Source organism: Mycteria americana, chromosome 8, assembly GCF_035582795.1.
Source record: "Mycteria americana isolate JAX WOST 10 ecotype Jacksonville Zoo and Gardens chromosome 8, USCA_MyAme_1.0, whole genome shotgun sequence".
Classification (NCBI taxonomy): domain Eukaryota; kingdom Metazoa; phylum Chordata; class Aves; order Ciconiiformes; family Ciconiidae; genus Mycteria; species Mycteria americana.
In genome coordinates, this window is record NC_134372.1 from 17,898,426 (window position 1) to 17,917,963 (window position 19,538).

General features: G+C 43.9%; 1 protein-coding gene across 2 annotated transcripts in view; it reads right to left on the minus strand.

Moving 5' to 3' along the window:
- Positions 1–1,469: 1,469 nt before the first annotated feature.
- Positions 1,470–19,538, minus strand: part of LOC142413652 (rho GTPase-activating protein 7-like) — a 52,301-nt gene continuing 34,232 nt past the window's right edge. For both annotated transcript variants that reach the window (XM_075509990.1, XM_075509989.1), the window contains exons 2-11: positions 15,991–16,062; positions 14,405–14,486; positions 12,911–12,974; positions 10,308–11,656; positions 9,676–9,846; positions 8,800–8,959; positions 7,169–7,367; positions 5,180–5,399; positions 3,221–3,335; positions 1,470–2,751 (exon numbers count right to left, since the gene is read on the minus strand). In XM_075509990.1, the coding sequence (XP_075366105.1) occupies positions 2,734–2,751; positions 3,221–3,335; positions 5,180–5,399; positions 7,169–7,367; positions 8,800–8,959; positions 9,676–9,846; positions 10,308–11,656; positions 12,911–12,974; positions 14,405–14,486; positions 15,991–16,062 (2,450 nt within the window). In that variant the 3' untranslated portion in view covers positions 1,470–2,733. The remainder of the gene's footprint in view (positions 2,752–3,220; positions 3,336–5,179; positions 5,400–7,168; positions 7,368–8,799; positions 8,960–9,675; positions 9,847–10,307; positions 11,657–12,910; positions 12,975–14,404; positions 14,487–15,990; positions 16,063–19,538) is intronic.

The following is a 19,538-nucleotide window of genomic DNA, read 5'->3' on the forward strand; positions in this document are numbered from 1 at the left end:
TGTGCAGGAGCCAAACCCCACAGGCCCAGGTCCAGGGCTGCTCTGCTTCAGTTTGCAGAGTCTAAGGACTGAGAACTCAGAACACCCAAGAGCACCTCCAGGAAACCCTCCAACCACAGTACAGTCACCCACACTCCTACAGCCAACCTTACTCTGATGACTCCTGCCATCCTCTTTACCTTATTTGCCAGGTGTGAGCAGATCACCCAGCTTTTGATGTCATCTCTGGCATCCCTCAGCAGAGCACAGAGCTCTCAAGGGAGCCAAGCAGTCTCACTGCAGCCCAGCAGTGCAAGGCCCTGGTGCTCAGCATGCTTGTCTCATGGAAGTTGTTAGCTGATCAAGGCAACAGTCGGGTACCTGCAAAAGAGATTGAATATCGCACTCAAGGACTGAACTTTAATGTAACGCACCAGGGAGGTGTGAAGCAACACCACTTACCAGGACAATGGAGTACAGGCTGTGGGGTGTACCACCTACAAGCAGACACACACCTGCATCACTGCCCTGTGCAGGTGGCCTGTACCAGCCCTCAAAAAAGGGGTGGCTTCCTGACTGCCTCTCAGAGGACAGCAGTGTTAGTTTGCATGCTGTGGGAGCAGCACCATCAGCTGCCAGCAATGCTGGGGTAGGCAGGCAAGCAGCAGTTTTACCTGGAGGAGCAGGAAGCCCAGGGGAGGGAGCAGATTGATTAACTACCTTCCCTCAGAGGATGACGCAAGGGAAATGCCTTTCCCTGCAGCAGCCATGTTTTGAATCCCTATAGAGTCAGCAAACCTCTTTGCTGGGTGCATATCCATCTTGAGTAACCACAAGGCCAACTACAAGGCAGCAGGCCATGGCTCCCGCCTTTGCTTTGGGGTTTGTTGGAAGCTCTGCTATGCGAGGTAAAGCAGCACAGAAATGCAGCTTTGCTACGATTAGAGAGTAGGTGTTGCACTTGATTTAGGTGCTTGCTGGTGTATGCATGTGTGTGTATATAGTGCATATACATATATATCTGTATATACAGAGAGATACAAAAGATAGACATATCTATCTATCTAATATCCCAGGTTCTTTCCCATATAGACAGCTGGGGGGGAGGGCTCGGCTATGACAGCTAGACAGTGCCTAGCACCTAATGGCTGTGGGTCTGGCACTTCAATGAGCACACACCTGTGCAAACATGCGTTCCTGATGGCTGTCTGAACAATGCCCACAAACAAAACTAGACCTAGCTCTTGTGCCACGCTGGCAACAGCACGACAGCCGTATGTGCTGGGGGCTTCACCAACTGCCCAAACCATGTGCTGAGCTACCTGACCACCTCCTGTGTACACATGTGCACACACCTGCAACCTGTGCCATGGCCATGCCCTCCCTCCTCCCAAGGCTGGGCCAGGTGCAGGCAGAGGCCAGGCACCTGTGGAGCACCCACCATGGAGTCAGGGAGCAGCAGGGGCCAGCTGCTCCAGGGGGCCGGGACACTGAATGCAGTACCATGGGGTAGGGCAGGACAGTGCCTCACCAGCCAGAACCCCATCCTACCGTACCTGAGGGAGACGCAGGGCAGGCCCGGGAATGGCAGCGGCAGCCAACTGAGAGTCCCAGTCGCAGGTGCATCCATCAAGGCCGAGGCCAAGCCAGGCAGGGTCAGGTTCAGTGGCAGTAACAGCGTCAGCCACAGTCCAGCGATGGCCAGCAACGCCCACAGTGACCAGGCAGGGCCAAGCGTCAGGGTCCAGGTCCAGAGCAGCGGGTGCATGTCTAGGCACAGGCATGGCTGGCCGCCCCACCCAATTGCCTGCAGGCTCTCCTCAAGGTCACCAGCAGAAGGAGGACAGCCTTCTCCAGGCAGTCCCTGGGTGCCGGCACCAAATCTCTCCCCTGGCAGGGCAGGGGGCACACCAGCAGGGCCCCGGCACCCCTCAGTGAGGAGCAGCCCCACAGATCACAGGCCTGGCATCAGCAGCACTTATGAAGCGCCCTGGTCGTAGCAGGAGTGTGCAGGATGTCCGCAGGTCCAAGGGCAGCTCAGAGTCCCCGTGGGGCTATTTCAGGGGGCCATGCAGTCAGCGATGGGGCCAGCTCCTATGTTGCCAGGGCTGACTGTAGGGTGTGAGGCAAGCATCAGGGCACCCCAAGGGGCCTCAGGGCTGGGCAGAGGGGTTCGGGCCACTGCTGAGGAAATGGGGACCCACGGTTGGGCTGGGGATGAAGGGGTCACTTAGGAGCCCTGGCCAGGTTGGGGACTGATGCCATGGGGAGATCGGACCCCAGGCTGGGCTGGGGGGGTGGGTGTCACTCAGAAGCAAGGGGCTGGTTGGGGGGCTCAGTGCTGGGGGTGCCCTGGGGCAGGGCCATGTGCCAGTTCAGGGGAGCCATGGGGCATCGGCTCCTGTGCAGCCGTGGTGCTGGAGCGGAGTGTGAGGAGGCCCAAGCTGACTGTTGGGGTGCACCAAGGGCTGGCGGCCCCCTGAGGGAAAGGGGCCGGGAGTTGAGTGGGATAACAGGGCTGGCAGGGCAGTTGCCCAGTCCCACAGTACCTGAGCTGGGCCAGGGATGGCAGCCAGGGTCAGCCAAGAGTCCAGATCATCAGATGCATCCATGGTGATGCGGTCTGATCAGTTGAGCCAGGAAGGTGAGTCAGCAAGGGAGGGGAGGTCAGGATCAGGTCCAGTGACAGCAATCAGGATCAGCCACAGTCTAGTGATCGCCAGGCAAGTCCATAATGACGAGGAAAGGCCGAGGTCAAGCCGGGAAGTCAGTCTGTGGGTCAAGGTCCAGGTCCAGATTACTGGGGTCTATGGCCAGGCACAGGCATGGCTGTTGCTCCAGCCAGGCCCCAGCGGCAAAACGTCAACTTCAACCTGCTCCCACAAGAAGGGATGGTCGTCCCTGGCTGGGGCCTCCCTGCAAGAGCATATGGCAGCCTCTGCCCCACAGGTAGTCTCTGAGTTGGCCCCAAGCCCAGGGAGTCAAACCTCCATAGCAGTTAGGGGTTGGAGGGAGAAATGGAGGAATGCTCTCACAGCCCTTACAAATAGTTGTGGTAAAATCTGCAATGACAGTAATTTTCTCTATACTGGAGTCAGCAGGACTCACCCCTTTCACAGGCTCAGAGAAACAGCTGGGCTGGCAGGGACCTCTGCAGGGCTCTGGCCCAAATGGCTGCTCAAAGCAGGCCACCTACATCAGGCTGCTCAGGGCTTTTGCTTCACGACAGCAAGTGACGTACCTGGAAGAGTCTGTTGCACTCCATTATCATGTGGGCCAAGCCCTGCGTTGCTGCCAGATTCTCACTCAGCTCCCTCTGGTCTGGCTTCCCCAAGCTGCCCTTCCTCTGACTAGATCTACAGAGAGGGGAAAGGGGAAAGGAAGGCTGTGTGAGCAAGATGCTGTAAACCATAAGTACAATGTGCCTACTCAGCTGGCCTGCCCGGGGGGCTGGAAACCAGCAGCTTCAGCAAAAACACAGTGTTGAAGGACTCTTATGTGCCACGTAGGGGCTCACGTTACGTCACTGCAGCAATGTCCATAGACAGCATTCCCTCCCAGCACACCCTGAAAATGCCTGAGGCAGTACTGACCAGTAGTAACATATGCCCAAGAAAGGCAAGTCAAGGCTTTTTATTCCCCAAACACATCATCACACACTTGGCCAAAGACAGCCATGACTCCAAACTGATTTGTATATAGCTTTCAAATATCAAGCTCCTTTGATACCCTGCAAAGCCTATGCAGAACCTTTTAAATCCTTTGGCCCAAACCACACCAAACATGTTTCAAAAACAGTCCCCTCTTTTAATTCATAATCATTATATGACATCATTAATCCTGGCTTCTGATACTTTTATCTGTGTGCATTCCTGCCAAATGGCTTGAAAATTGGGTGGAAGATAAGAGTCCTCAGCACTGCTCCTCAAAGTCAGACCTGTCAGCTTCTCCCCTTTGAAGTCGGAACCCTGCACTGTGGCATTAATGCCCAGTTACAAAAAAGCTAAAGCTTCAAAGCACCCTGGCTTCTAAACAGTGACAACAAAGAGAAAACTCAGTTTCTATTTTTGGTCCTAGTATTTCAGCATAATGTTTATGTAAACCAAAGAGGTACACCTCTCAAAGTGATTCCCTTGTGCTCAAACAGAACCGCAATGCAGGAAGGACCTGCTGCCACTGCAGCTCCATCGCATCCCCAGCTGCCCTCGCAATGACCACACAGCTCCTGGCAATGTGCCAGCTCAGCCCAGGGAGAGCTGGGCAGCCCTAGGCTCTAGGCATTTCCAGATGTTTTGTGCCAAAAGAAAAATCCTTACTGTTTTCTTTCCCCTCTCTTTGCTATCCAGAGCCTACGTTATTATCCTGAAAGATGTCAATACCACATCTGACAGCTTCTGTTGGAACTAGTCCTCGTCTTTAGATCCTCATGTGAGGTGATGAACTCGCTACTCTGATGGGTGCACAATGTTTCCATCAAAGTCAGCTGTCCTTTTCTACTCTGATACGTGTCTGTCCATACACAGGAGCATGGAGTAAAGCAAACAGCCCTGCCTTAGGAGACCAGATAAGGCATGAATGCTCTCAGAGATTATTTGGCTACTTCGGCCCAAGGGCACCTTCCTCCCTGCACGTACAAACAGGGGATGTTATGCAACCCAGATACTTTTACTTATTAAGATAAATTTACAGAATCCCTGTGGCTCGGTTTGGCAGGAACAATCCCCTTATCGCCCAGCAGAACTAGTGCCAGCAACTGCTACAATCTGCCAGATATCTGCAGGGCCTTAAAGCTGCACCTGGGCTTAGGTTGGCAGTGCAGGAGCTACATTTTCAATGGCCAGCACCACCTTAATGCAAACAGTGGGCCACATGCTGGGTTCCTGGGCAGCTGGACCTGTGGGCAACCACAAAGAGTACAGCAGTTGTGAGGGAGGCAGGCTAGCTCGCATGCAGACTAGTCAGGAGCATGGCAACGGGCCCTTACCACTGTTCTTTACACTGGACAATTTGCTGCTGGATCACTGCATGCCCTGTGGTCAGCTCCTGCTGGACCTGAACAACTGTATTTGAGACAAACCCCAAGACGCATATGCTATTTCTGCCTTAAAAGCAGACACGGATCCTAGGCCAGCTACAGAAGACATTGTTCCAGCAAACACCACTATGGACAGCAACAATGCCAGCATTGAGATGCTAATACCTAGTGGAGGAGGAGGAACTATCCCGTCTCAGGGTGTTGAGGTGAAACAAAGAAGGTGCAAGACAGACAGCAATGTTGGTTGGGGTCATCTGGTTTTCCTCAACAAAAGCAACCACATCTCGTAGAAAGAACAGGAGGATTTTCAAAGCTTCTCGGTTTTCCTTTGGGAGAAGGAGAATAGCAGCCTGGACAGCCTGAAACTGCTGATCCTTCGGCACATCTGAAAACAGAAAAAATGAAATTCACATATATCTTGCAGAGGAAGCATCCATCAACAGATTCCCAAGCAGGGCATTGAAACTGTAGGTTCATCCATTTCCCTGTCACTCTAGCTCACAACAGACAACACAGAGGCCATTATCACAGTCACATCACACAAGTACAGTTTTCTCCTAGTGCCTGTCAAGATGCACATTCACACCCAGTGATGCTGGTGCTTGACTTGCACTTTATCTTGAACACCATGCTAATGAACTTATCCTGAACCGGCTCTGGTTACAATCCAAATAAGGGCTTGTCTCCCCGTAAAATATTACTCTGGAATGATACTTTGGAGCAGATAGCTACGACTGTCTTTTCCTTTCAGCTTCAGGCATGAAGGGAACAGATGCTCTCAGACAACTCAATTGAGAGAACAATGTTTTGCCAACAGATTTTAATTCACACTGAAACCCAGTGAGACTTGTGTGCCCAAACAGCTCCTGCAGGAGAGTAGGTATGATTCAACCTGCCATGCATCCCCCTATCATGAGGATTTCTCCAATTTACACCACTACAGAGGGTAGAAGATCACTTTACCTCACTTTAGAGGGTAGAAGGGAAGATATCTTTCCCTTCAAGTAGAAGCACACATGCAGAACACACAAAACATGCTTCTTGGTGAAAGCAGCACATTTCTTATCTCCAAAATAGTAAATTAATCTGGGCACTTGCTCAAGTCACTTGTGGCACAAAATGGGTGAGTAGAATTCAGTCATTTGCTGTTTCTATCCCAAAAAAAGAGATGGGAGGTGGACAGTGGCCAGGTTATAATAAATGGAAGAAAACAGTTCCACATCCATTGGACATAAGAATTGTGGACCTCCTCACAAAAAGGATTTGTGGATGCAAAAAGAAAATTGCTTGCTTCAAACAAATACAACGGTTTTGGACAAAATTCTCAAAGCCTGACAGATTAAAAAATAAAACCCAACCTAACTTTCACAAACCTGCAGTATACACAGGACAGCAGCAGCTCACGTACTCATGTCAATAAAAGTCATATAAAACAGGCTGAAAACCAGACCACTCAGAAATTCCATACTTTGACTTTCAAAACCTTTTCTCAAAAGAAGAAACTTGCCTATAGCAGCATCATCATAAGTCCCTACAGCAAGTTCCTTCCGCAACCCAGCTGCTTTTTGAAAGTGAATTCCTTGAGGGCAAAATACTGGAGATGGAACTTGTTTAAAACTATATTCAGTGCCAGATTTCAGCTTCACGTTTCCTCTTTTCCAGGTTGAGTCTCAAGTATAGTAACTGTTGTGAGAGCACAGGCAGAAAGTTGCTGGCATTTCCAGGCAAAGATGCTGTTTCGCAGCAACTATGCTTGGGCACCGTAATAAAGACATTTCATCAATATAACATGACTTCTTGCACGTGGAGCTACTTCATACCATGAACAAGGGGACTGGATTCTTTCTTAATTTTGCATAAGGAAATGACTGTTAAAAAACACAGTTTAGGAGGGCTGCTATGACATAAGTTATTACACTCATCCTTCAAAGAACAGAAAAGACACAATGTTAGAAAATAGCTGGCCCATAGGATGCAGATGTGAAGCTCTTAAGTCTAGAGCCACAATGAACTCATCTTTTCAGAAACATTCTGCCTGACTTGTCTCCTCTGACTACATGGGGACATGGCACTAGTCCAAGTCTGGCTGCTGCCTTGTACAGCTGAATATTAAGATATTCAAGGAATTGGAAATCTGTAGCTTTTGTGACCTACATTGGTAGATGTGGAGGAAGGATTCACAGAGCCTGCTAGTGAATATAGGCTCGGGAAGGTCTCGGAAATACTGCTTCACCATATCGGCCACATCAAATGCTGACTGCCCTTCGTAACATACGTTGTTCGGGTTGGTTTCATTCATTTCTCTTAAAGACAGAATCCTGGATTTAACACCGGATTTTCGGAACAGGCCAACCTACAGGTAAAAGAAAATATTAAAGACAAAGAGAGGACTCATCAGGAATCAAACCTCTGACAAATATTTGATCCTTCACTTTCCTTTTGATAGCTACGACCCTATGGTAGTGGGATCTAACACCAAAATATTTTTGTATCATTAGAAGCAGCACAGATATTCCTCCCAGGCAAACCATGACTGACGCCCACAGAACCAGCTGTGAAAGACATACCAATTTTCATGTTTGTTTGCTGGCTTTTTATTTAATGCAAAATTACTCTTTTTCACTTTTAAAATCATTACTATCGATATCTGTCAGTTTGCTTGAGCAGGCTATGTTCACACATTAGAACTACAAGTTTCTAGTGCACCCATGTCTGTTCAGATGAAAAGCAAATGTACATTGATGCCCATGCCGGAGCAAACAAACTCAGACTGTGAGAGCCACAAGGTTCAGGTCTAACATCTGATATGTCTGATACATCTAATAAGTCTACAGGTTGGCAAAGGGCAACTGCCATTCTGAGGGAAATTATGATTTTATTTTTAATATGAATGTCAATCCAGTTTCAGACAAAACCTAGATTTAGGAGTTTCCCATGAACTCGACCTCAACAAAGCTTCTGCTGAAAGTTTCACTGTGTGCCACTGAGACAGTATTTACATTCATTGGTCTATTTATATTAACTGAATAGATACCATGACCTCAAAATGAAACACACTGCCTTCATAAGAAACTGACTGCTCACACTCCAGTATGTGCCACCAAACTGCATTGTAACTTGGATGCACACATTTTTGTACTTTGGCATAATATTACACACCTATACAATTGCAAAGCACAGGAAAATGAAAGTCTTTCTTTAACTAATATGCCTCATGTCACGGGGTCTCCCATTTCTGCACCTATGCTACGGAAATAGCATATGCAGCACACACTTTTACTGCCATGCACACATCTCCAGTTAGTGGATAAATACAGATTTGAGAACCAGAAAAAGATGTTACAGGCACTGCTCTAATATGTTTTATCTCTGCTTACTGGTGCATTTCAGCTGAAACAAGATTAATCATCACATTAGCTCTGGCACTACCAGCAACCACAGAACAGAGGGAATAACAACATTGTGTAGTAGATTTACCTCCGAAGGGAGCAGAGACATGCTACCTCATGAGGAGAAGACAGCTTGACTGCCTGCACCAAGAGAACTGACTGCAGATGATTTCAGTGAGGCAAGGCACAAAAGTACAATATAGGACTAAAAGCATTCCCAGAAGGAAACAGCATTGGTATTTCCTTGCAGGCCACCTGCTCAGACCTACACCATTCTGCCTATTCAGAGCCTTAGGAGGCAAGAAAGTCCCTCACAAAAGCTGGAAGCAGAGACTGGTTCCCTGGAGCAGATCTGTTTATGGAACTGAGCTGCTCTGGGCTGCCTCAAGTTCATACCTGGTCAAGAAAGTGGCTTCTTAGATAGTCCAGTGCTTGCAGTATGCCGTTAGGCAGTGGGTGGCTTGTTCGCTGAACATTCAGAAGCAAAGGAACCCCAAATACATTTTTGTCCTTGTAGTCAGAGGCTTTTATTTTTTTAATGAACTTTGGTATAGTCCTGAAAACAAAAACCAGTGCATCCAACTTATTAGCTCTTCAGCACAGTTCTGCCTGCCACTTTAGTTACATGCATGGGAAAGGATTTAGTTATACTTGCCACATCCCCAAATTCTGCCACATACCTGTACACATAGCATCATAAGATAGACAGAAAATCATTAAGGGCAATTACGGGAATAACTTCCTCATTTCAAGATTGAAATTGGCTTTAATAAAGCATCCTCATGTGAAATATGTTCCATCCCTTTAAGACACTGCAGGCTTTTTTCACTTCTTTCTATATTCAAGTACCAGATCCCTATCACAAGAAGCTAACTGATATTTCTAAGTCCTATGAGTTACTGACTTTGTCATTGTTTTAGTTCAAACTGGGACTTGATGCTGAAGAGATGGATTCTCAGCCCAGCCAGCTCTCACCTCAGGTCCTGCAATCTCTATGAAGGACCTCTGCAAAGCCTTTAAATGGGCAAATTTAAAGAGGAAACTATAACATGCTTTAAATCAGTAAAAACATGACCACCAGCGAGGAGCAAAAGTGCAGTCCATAGCAGAGGAAATCCTGGAGCCACTGAAATAACCATGAAACTGTCAGCGATTTAACAGGATGAAATTCCTCATCTTGAACATGTGTAATCGAGGCAGACAAGGAAATTCACCTGCTTACATCAAATCTTCTCTTTCCAACACAGGTTGCTTTAATATTAGACAACTTACCAGTTCCAGCCCTGCTTACTGGAAGGGGAGTATCTGTCCATTAAAGCAGTGAGTTTCAACAAAGCCAGCTTTTGTGTCCGGGCTAGCTGGGCAGCTGACTGGCTATCAGTCTGGATGGAAAGGCCTTCCAAGTTCACGCTCTCTTCCACAGACCAGTGCTGCTTCCCATGCCTACGGGATAAATATTGTTTAAGCTTAGGACTATTTCCATTGTCCCTGTTAGTTTTCTGCCTGCATCTGTGAAGCACCTAAGACTCTAAATGGCCTGCAGTTCCCAAACACCATATGGTTAGCTGCATTTAAACAAGGTACTACTCATCCAGGAGGTACTCTGGCAATAAAAAAATGTTTCAATAAGAAATAACAGCAAGCTAGCCATAAAGTCTGATTCAAAATATCTAAGTGCTCATGCAGATCGTGAGCACCCTACGTTCAACAGGGGTCAGAGCAGATGTAGATACCAGAGTGCCTACAGACCAGCAGTGCCTGGCACCAGTGGTGCAGACCCCGCTACCCAGAACAGACTTACTTACGAATACTTTGTTCTGGAAAAGCAATTACATTTTGAGTGGAGAGAATCAATGGGGAAAGGTTCCCAAGGGGTCTACTGGGGAAAGCCAAGGATGGCTGACCTGTTGGTCTTTTTAGAGTCTGTCATGTATGCCAGGTCTGCAGAACTGATCTCCTTGCCCAGTTCACAGCTGCTCTCTCCCTCAGTGTTTGGGAGATCTGCTGTTGAGCCCTCTGTTTCAAGACAGGTTTCCTTAGGTGAGGATGGATACAAAGAGGCCAAGTCACTGGCGAAGTCCGAATCCCCATCATCTGAGAACTTCTCTGTCCACTGATCAACCAACTTTTTGAGACCATTGACATCTTCTATAACATTGTTCAGTTCTGTAAAAACATCATCATCACCAACTTCTATTGCCTCCAATTTATCAAGTTCAATATTGGGCACGTTGTCATATACACTTAGCCTGTTATCTGTGCATGAAAGGGGGCTCCTGGGTGCTTTGGAGTCCTTGGAACTGCTTCTGCTCTGGCTCCTTCTGCACCCATGAAAACTCCCAGTTCTCCAGTTGATGGAAGAGTTGTCTATGGGAGACAGGGAACTGTTCATAAGTGCTTTGGGGAAAGTGCCAGGTTTATGGCCTTGTGGTATTTGAAACATCTGGTTCGTTCGTAACTTCATGTCATTTTTTAGGTTTTGCTGAGATAGATCGTTCCACAGCAAGAGCTTGCTAGAATCCAAGTCCTCTGCACACACCCCCCTTCCTTCATAGTGGCTTCGTGGTTTTATAACAGGACTCGGAGTGCTCACTGTGCTGCTATTTTCAGACTGATTGCTGCTATTGCAACTCTGGGAAGAAAAGGAAGAATTGTTCTTTGTTTGGATGCCAGAGAGGTCAGAAATATTTACACAGTTCAGCATCTTCATCTTTTCTTCATTAAGTCCTTCCAGAAGAACAGGTTCACTTATTATGGGTTTGGCCTTTGACTGACCACTCTTTAAGTTGCAGCTCCTTAAGTGCAACTTCTCCATTTTCTTTAGAAGGCTCTTCCTCTTTTTATATGGTGATTTATCCAAAAGCTTCTCTTCACTGGTGATATTTAAAAATTCACTGAGGGGAGGAGAACAACTAAAGGTAGAGTCCAGTGAAGCCACCTTAACTGAGGAACATCTTGAGGAATTCATGCTGGTTTCCACATCTTCAAAAGGTTTTGGGAAGCTAACAATGTCACTGTCACCACTGCTAGTACTGTGAATTGAGGACACATCATGTTTCTCGCCATGATCCAGAAAGATAGTAGCCTCGTTGCTGATGCTCTTCAGTATTGGACTGCCTGGGACTGATGCACTAGCACTTTCCTCTCCTGGGAAACCTTCTAGGCTCTCAATACGAGACCATCTCTGACTGCACCTCTCATAAGCCCATTTGTTACTTATTGCACAAGGTTCATCATCTTCAGAGTCATCACTCTTAGAAGGAAAAAAAAAGTACAGTTCAAGGGCAAAGTTTGGCAAACTTTAAATTATCAAAAAATGTAACAAAAAAGGAGACTTAATTTTTCTGCCTACCTCCGAAACCCCCAAGACCAACATATGGAAATGTAACCATTCAGTTACTGAAGGTCTGCCCTGAGCTCTGTTCTGTTAGTTGAAAAACATGCTGACAAATTACTCCCAAGCATGCTGACTAATCTGGTAAGTTTACCAGAGGAAAAGATAACAGACTTGATCTGAGGATGAAAAATTCTGTTTTGCAGCAAACCCAGAGGTTTTGAAAGATAATTGTATTGGGTTTACAAGGCCTTCCATAAAGCCAAACAAATAAAACACTCTTTCACGGTTCTGTGACCAAAACTCATGCATTTTCAGGTAAAGAAGCATTTGGCTGTGGGACTGTGGCAGCATCAATATCTGGTGCACCTTCTTGGAGACCTCGGCCTCACCGGCCATTTGCTCCAGGTGCTCCATTTGCTGTATTGTCCCCACTCAAGTGAGCGCCTGGCCAGCAAACTGTTAGAGATACAGGAATGACCTGCCTCTTCTCTGTGGACCCTCTCTTGCCCCATTCTTTCCTGACGGCAGAGTGGAACTTTCCAAAAAACTAGACATTTTTCCAAAAGATGACATTATTTTCTTGCTAGACCTGCAATTAATCTATGGTACCTAAGAGGTTTTACAATCCTGGTGTTAACCAGCCAAGATATGGCTATAACTCTTTTATCTACAGTACTTTTTTGCAGGAGAGAACAAAGCCAGTACAGCTAAAACCTACCCAGCTTCTATTGGCTGGACATTTGACATTGGCTGACACTATTTGGATTGTCCATTTTAATTTCTTATCCTTTGTTCCATCAGTAAGAGTGAAATTTCACTTTCAGGCCTTAAATAAGATACAAAACTACTTAGGAAAGCAATAAAAGGCAGGCTGAGGTGGGGCCTTGGTGCAACTATTGGACAGTAATGTGTGTCAAATTATTTTTTAAAACTGTTTCAAAACCCACCCCTAACCTACCTTACAAAGTTACAAAATGAACATTACATAATTTCAATCTCCATTACTATGTTTTTCAGTGGAAAATGCAAATGGAAGAGCTTTGCAGGATGGAAAACAATAGAAAGAAGAGTTCAGAAATTGATCCTTTATAGATCTTTTAAAAACAGGGGTTTGATATAATAGCTAAACACATTTTTAATGAGAAAATTAGCTGTATTTTATAAACATACCTGTGTCCTCTGACGGCTTATTTCCACTTTCATTGATGCACACCTGTTCAATGTGTTCAACCGTCTAAGGTACAAGAAAAAAGACAGAAGTTTTAAATTTAAACTATTTTATTTCTTGAAAACAAACACGCATCAAACTAGCTGTGAACTTCTACTATGGAGTCTTCATTATTGGTGTCAAAGACTGACATTCTGTTAGAGGTTCTCCATACATTTTGCCAAAAACAGCGCCAACTAACAACCCCATGATGTTCACAGTTCCATTTCTGTCATCTTAAAGTTAGAGAAGAGGACCATAATTAATCAGTTAATTAAAAATCATATGATGAGCTTTAATGATTGTGCAAAACTGTATATTGTTTTAAGATTTTGAAAATGAAAGGAACTATGAGTGGGCTTCTTAAAAAAATGTTTAGAAATGAAGACATTAACCTGTATCCTTGGAAGGCCTTTATTATCTATCATTTTAATTAAAACTTGTGGAATCAATAAGGCCCAAACTGTCAAACAAATATGTGGCATCAACAGGGAAGCACACTGGCAGCCTTCAAGGAACACTCAGGACAGAAGTCATATCAAGAAACAAAATGTACCCAAAGTTCTCTAATATCTGCTGTGCACTAGAGATGTATCTGCAAACAGCTCCTGTTGGTGCTCCTGTTACAAGCAGAATTTGAATTCAGGTGACCTAACACTACAGAAAAGGACCAAACCACTTTGCCAGAAGAGGAACTTTCCAGTCCCTTAAGAGTTAGAAATTCTTATTGCGTCCCTTGGATCAGCCAAGCGGTGTGGCATGGATAGTCTGGAGTTCACTTCACCTGCTAAACAATCTCATAATGAGCAGGCTTCAATAACTGCAGTAAGTAGTAAAGTAGAATCCTCTGCACTATCCTGGCACTCTTATGTGGGGAAAGTCCAAAGAGCAACGAGTTTGACTTCACACTGACGATGCAATTTCACTTGTGTGCTGTGAACAGCTGTGGCAAAAAAATAATTTCAAATCAATACCTTTGCTTCTCACTCAAAAAAATATTCAGGAAAACAAAACAGAAAGCGTATCTCTTGTGCAGATCATTTTTGCTGTTTATCTCCTGGAAGAGCTCTGGGGAAGCTCACTAGTCAGAGGAAATCCCTGCAGTCAGTAACATGCAATTCTAAAGAGCAAACTGTCATGCTACCATATGCTTGCAGGGAACTGATTATCCTTTCTCAGCCTGCAGACATTTCACATTTCAGAAAATATAGATTTGATGCTCAGTAGAACGTCACTGAGACCTTAGCTGAAGAAGACGTGCAGACACACGCTTGCTTTACCTTTAAATCCTTAAAACAACCAACTTAGTGGTACTAAAGTATGTGCTTCAGTGTTTTCCTTCACTTGTAGCATTGGTGACTTTGACAGTCTCTGACAAAAACTAAGGCATGAAAAGATGAATCACAAATAACTATGGAGCCTGGAGGTATTAAAGATGATTCATAATTAATGTTTACCTGAATAGTGATTCAATCGCATCGCCATCTAAAAATTCGTGATCTTTCCTCACAGTTTTTATATCAATAGGAAACTGCATATCTGTAAACAAAGAAGATGAATCTGAAATCTGAGTTATAATTGCAAAGACTTTATTGCAACATATCTATCATAAGTGAAATAAATCTAAGTCTATTTCTATAGCTATATATTCACACAAATGTCCTTCAAGTGAGGATCAGTTCCTTAGAGCAAATCTAGGTATCTGCTTGCTATTAGCTACAGGTAGGCAAGCATTTGCTGCATTTCCAGGAGCTTGCAGTGACTAAGTACTATAGCCAAGAAATACAAAATTAAAGTTTTGCTTTGGTTAGGTTCTCTGCACCTTCTGCCTTCAAGTACAGTATAAAACCAGGAGTATTTTACATGAGCTTTTGCTGATGGTAAGATACAACGCAGCATGTGACATATGCTCCTTGAGGTGTAGTAAGCCTGACAAATCATGCTATGCTTGAAGCTAATCAACACACCAGCTGAAGAGTTTGATGATCCAGCTTCTGAGATTTAGCCTTGCAGATGAGGGAACCAGTGAGATCCATCAGTATTTTCTTGGCTTACTTTTAAACTTAACTTACCTAGTCAAGTCAGGACACTGCATAAACAGCAAGGTAATACAGAGGATTTGTTACCCAGAAGCATGACAATGTACACTTCCAACAAACTGTAAGATTGACAGCTTATGTAATAAAATCTGTCGTAGTCAAATGGGAAGCATTTCCATGAGACACGATGTTTCGTAGTATACAACTTTGAAATTTGGCTCTATTGCTTACTTCCAATTTTTAATTTTGCAATGAACAGGGGAGGTGGGAATGAGAGCAGGCAGAAGTTACTGTTCGTTCCTTTAATTGTAGTTTTTGATAAAATCTCTCTCAAAAATAGATTAGCTTTTGTTACATTCAATGTTTGTAACAATAAACATATTTTAAAGAAGAACAGTTTTAAAGTATAAGCACAAATGTCTGAAAATTATACAAGTTCTCAACAAGTCCCTATCTCCCCCACAAGTAATAAGCACTCTTAGTAGCTTTAACAACATGAAAACATGCTGAAATTGCATTGTTTGACTGTGGCTGGCTGCTTCTGAGTATCTGTTTTAAGAACTTATGATTGCAAGATGATTTTTCCAACATTCTTTTTCAACAGAAAACAAACTTGCTCAAGACCACAGGCTGGGGAGCCTTAGATGAGTGTTGGTTGCAATCAGTGAGTTGGAAAAAAAACCCCAATGCTCCAAGAAAAAGAGCCTGAGAAAATTATCAGCAACTAAAAATCACAAAAGCAGAAATTTGACTGAGTTACAGTCTGACAATAACCAGGAAAGATATGGTCCTTTACAGAATTCTACTGAGTCCATGCTAACCTAATTAAGGTGTCACTTCTGCAAGAGCACACACCAGGTTATTATTTTTCTACAGGTTTGCATGAAGATATTACAGAATTTGGAAGTGCTTCCATCAAAAGTGTCAGGTTCTGAAAGATTATTTATGTAAACAATTCTACTTGAATTCAGTGCCAGCTGCTTTACAAGTCTTCGGGATCATACCTTCAAATAGCTGAGCATACTGGGGAAAACCAGCCGCTCTCAGCCAGTCGCAGGCTTCTCTGGCTTCAATTTCTGCAATGAGAACATAAAATCGTTCACTTACAATGCTCACGAGAGTTAGTGCTTTCACAATATAACCAAGCTAAGTTTATCTGGTGGATTCTTAGAGGATCTTGTATATGAATGTTTTGTTAGTATATTACTAAAAAGAAAGAAATTCTTGAATCTGACACACTTAAATGTACATAGCTCTGGAGCAGTCATTCCAACATAGGGTAGATAGCAAACATACGAGAGTCTAGATCTGAGCACATACGTGAGATGTCATACATCGGTGTACATCAGCTACCCCTGAGATTTGGACAGTGAAGCATCTGTTATATGTCAAAATGATTCACCAGAGGAGGGTGTATGATACACGTCTGTGCCCTCACACAGCAAAGCCCATTCATGCATTCCAGTTCTGAGAGATGGTGATAAGACACAAACAAATCCTATAAATAAACTTAAAATGCTATCACAACATTAATAACACTGGACACAGCCTAAGCATTCCCAGAATAAGAGTTCTCAGGAGTACCTGTTGCTAGGGTCTATCAATATTTATTTCCTTGCCAACTACCAACACAACTTGGCAGTCACTTCAGCACAGCAGATGTCAAGAATTAACTGCTCATTTTGTGACAACTCATAAAGCCCTATGGCCAATACGGTAACATTCCTACAGGAGCAGGAGCAGAATGTAACTTCACAGAATCACAGAACACTCACCAGATGCCTCAAAAACATAAACATGTTTAGCATGAGTACATGCCAGCGGGCTCTAAACTCTGCAAATGCTAGAAATTACTGGGTCTACTGAAGAGGAGAGGATTCCCATACTACAGTTTTTGTATGTCTGTGTGTACTCCAGCACACATTACAACACACACCAAACAAAAGGCAAAGACTTCTTTGACAGAAATGTTTTAAAAGTACATTAAAATCAAGCATGCTCAATAGAGAGAAATGTTTTTAAAGCACCTTAAAATGTAGCTTGCTAGGCTAGAGGAACAGACCTGTTTCGTAAAACTATTTTCTTTACACGTACACTCAAAGATTAAGATTCCAAGGCACTTCACATACATACCTATTCAAATTCATTGCTTCCTTTGCTCTAACTTCTCAGTTGTAAGTAAGTCATCAGTGTAACAGACTGAAGAAACTCATCAAAAAACTTACAGAACTTCCATGATTTTATTATTCTACTTCTAAACTTTAAATTATTTCCATTATCACTTGATTCATGTGGACAATGCCATCCGTAACAAAGGCTTTCCTGCACAAAACTCTATGGCTTTTTCATCTGAGAATAAAGTGATACCACAGGATGATAAGGATATTTCTACATAAAACAGATGCATGACTCCTTTTTTTTTTCCAAACTGCAGAACAGAAACTAATTTTTTCCACAATAGCCTCTATACACTATGCCTACATTTATTACTATACTTAGTGCCATAATTTATCATAATCTTTATCATAACACAGCATTTACAGAATACTAAAACAGAGGACTGATAAAACACAAGCATTGTACTCACAGAGCAAAACAGTAAAGAAAAAAAATCTAACACTAGTCTAACACTAAAAGTCTTCACAAAGATGAAGTGATTTTCACTTAGAAAAACCTAGTAGACTCACTCAACCAGCTCAGCTGTGGAGAAACTATAGCTGTCCTCGTTCCAGACCTCACTTTAAACTAGTCAACTTGAGCCTGTGCACAGCTTTTCCCAAGCTCACACAGGAGAGTGAGTTGAAGCTTCCCCAGTTCCCAACATGTTAAAAGTACAACTCTATTTTTAGAGCAAACCAAGCCATGAACAGTGATGCAAATCAGAACAGGCTAGAAAATATTTTGCAGCTAGTGACAACATTTTCAATGAATATGACTGAAAATGCAATGACATTCTCACACTTGGAGGTGGCCTCTTCCATAAGACAAGGACACAGGAGCTGGGGGGATTTTCTTTGCTAATGTAAATCTTCAGTCCTTTTAATATTCTTTTGCACAGTCCCATGTTGCAATGCCACTGCTGTGTTAGGAGACAACACATGAAGCACTAATAAGTTCTTGGCCTGCATGTCTAGAATTATTTGGAATTAGATTTGCTGCAATTAATTCACTGTTAAAATAACTACCAAAAGTGTCCTACTGACACCACTGTATTTCAGGGGTGTCTATGCTGCCTCCTCCCAATTCTACTGGAAATTGAAATCATAAAGGGAAAATGGATGCTTAGGAATTTTACTCTGATGAAAGGAAATTCCCAGACCAGCCTGTATTACTATGATAATGATCAATACGAGAGGAGGAAATAAAAAGGAAGTAAGAAATAATTGCTCAAAAGGAAGTAACTGCTCTCCATAGGGCTGCACTCAGTACTGACGTGCAAGACTACTTTGCTTTTATGGCATGTGCAGCCTGAAGGACAAGTGAAAACTCATTAGACAGTAATGGCAGAATACAGATGAAGCACCCCAGCAGTGCACTCCATCAGGGACCCCAGAGAGTTCTTAAGATCTGGGAATAAAAGACACAGATACATAAAAGAAGAGCAATAATCATGAGTAGCATTAATAGCTAGCACTAACATACCCACCTTGGGCAGCAACTCTTATAAACGTGCAACAGGTACTTATAAATCCTGCCCTAATAGAAGTGCTAAAGTAACGATCACAGTTCTGGCAACTTGCATGATGCTTTAAGGCATGCATTTAAAAGTGGCCAAAGTTCAGTTTCCTATGCAAGATTTCTTCACGAAAAGCAGAGACAATCTTCTTGTCTCTGCAAAAAACCCCACTATTTTTTTGGCAAGACAAATAGTACAGATGAGCCATTTGTGCAGAAGACCCATTCCTAGCTTCTAATCCTAGCTTGGCTTCACAGCCCATCTATTCCACCTCACCATGCAATGATGACATGCACCTTCCCAGCCAGCCTCGCTGACTCGTTAGAATTTGCTTTCCCATTTCTATAGCTGCACAGTCACTACAAAAGAATCTTCCATGTTTACCGACCAACCTTTAAAACAGATGTACTAATAAACACAAGCTGATAGCAATTGCTTCATTCTTCTTGATGTTAGAATAGCTGCTCAGATGCTTGTTGGAGAGAAGTTATCTCTTCCTGAACAGAAACTGGAAATGGGGGAGCCTTCAGAAGGCCGGTAGGGAGCAGCACCCCCAAATACTATTGCAATTGCAGCATATCTGCCTGTGAGCTACATGTCATACAAGATGACAATTTTTTAACAGATCTTTCGGGTGCTATCTGTGCAACTGAAACAGCAGAGCAACCTAAGCATGTCACCTCCCTCTCATGAACTGATTTCATAATTAAGCAGATGAAAAAAAAATTCATTTCCTCCAAAGCTTAATATTCTATCTTACATTAGAGGCTGTCAGCAAAATTTCCACGCTGAGCCAGCTGTTTCCCCATGGGCTATGATCGGTTACTACCAGATGTTTATGAGAAACAATACACAAGTACGTGACCCGTGCAATCC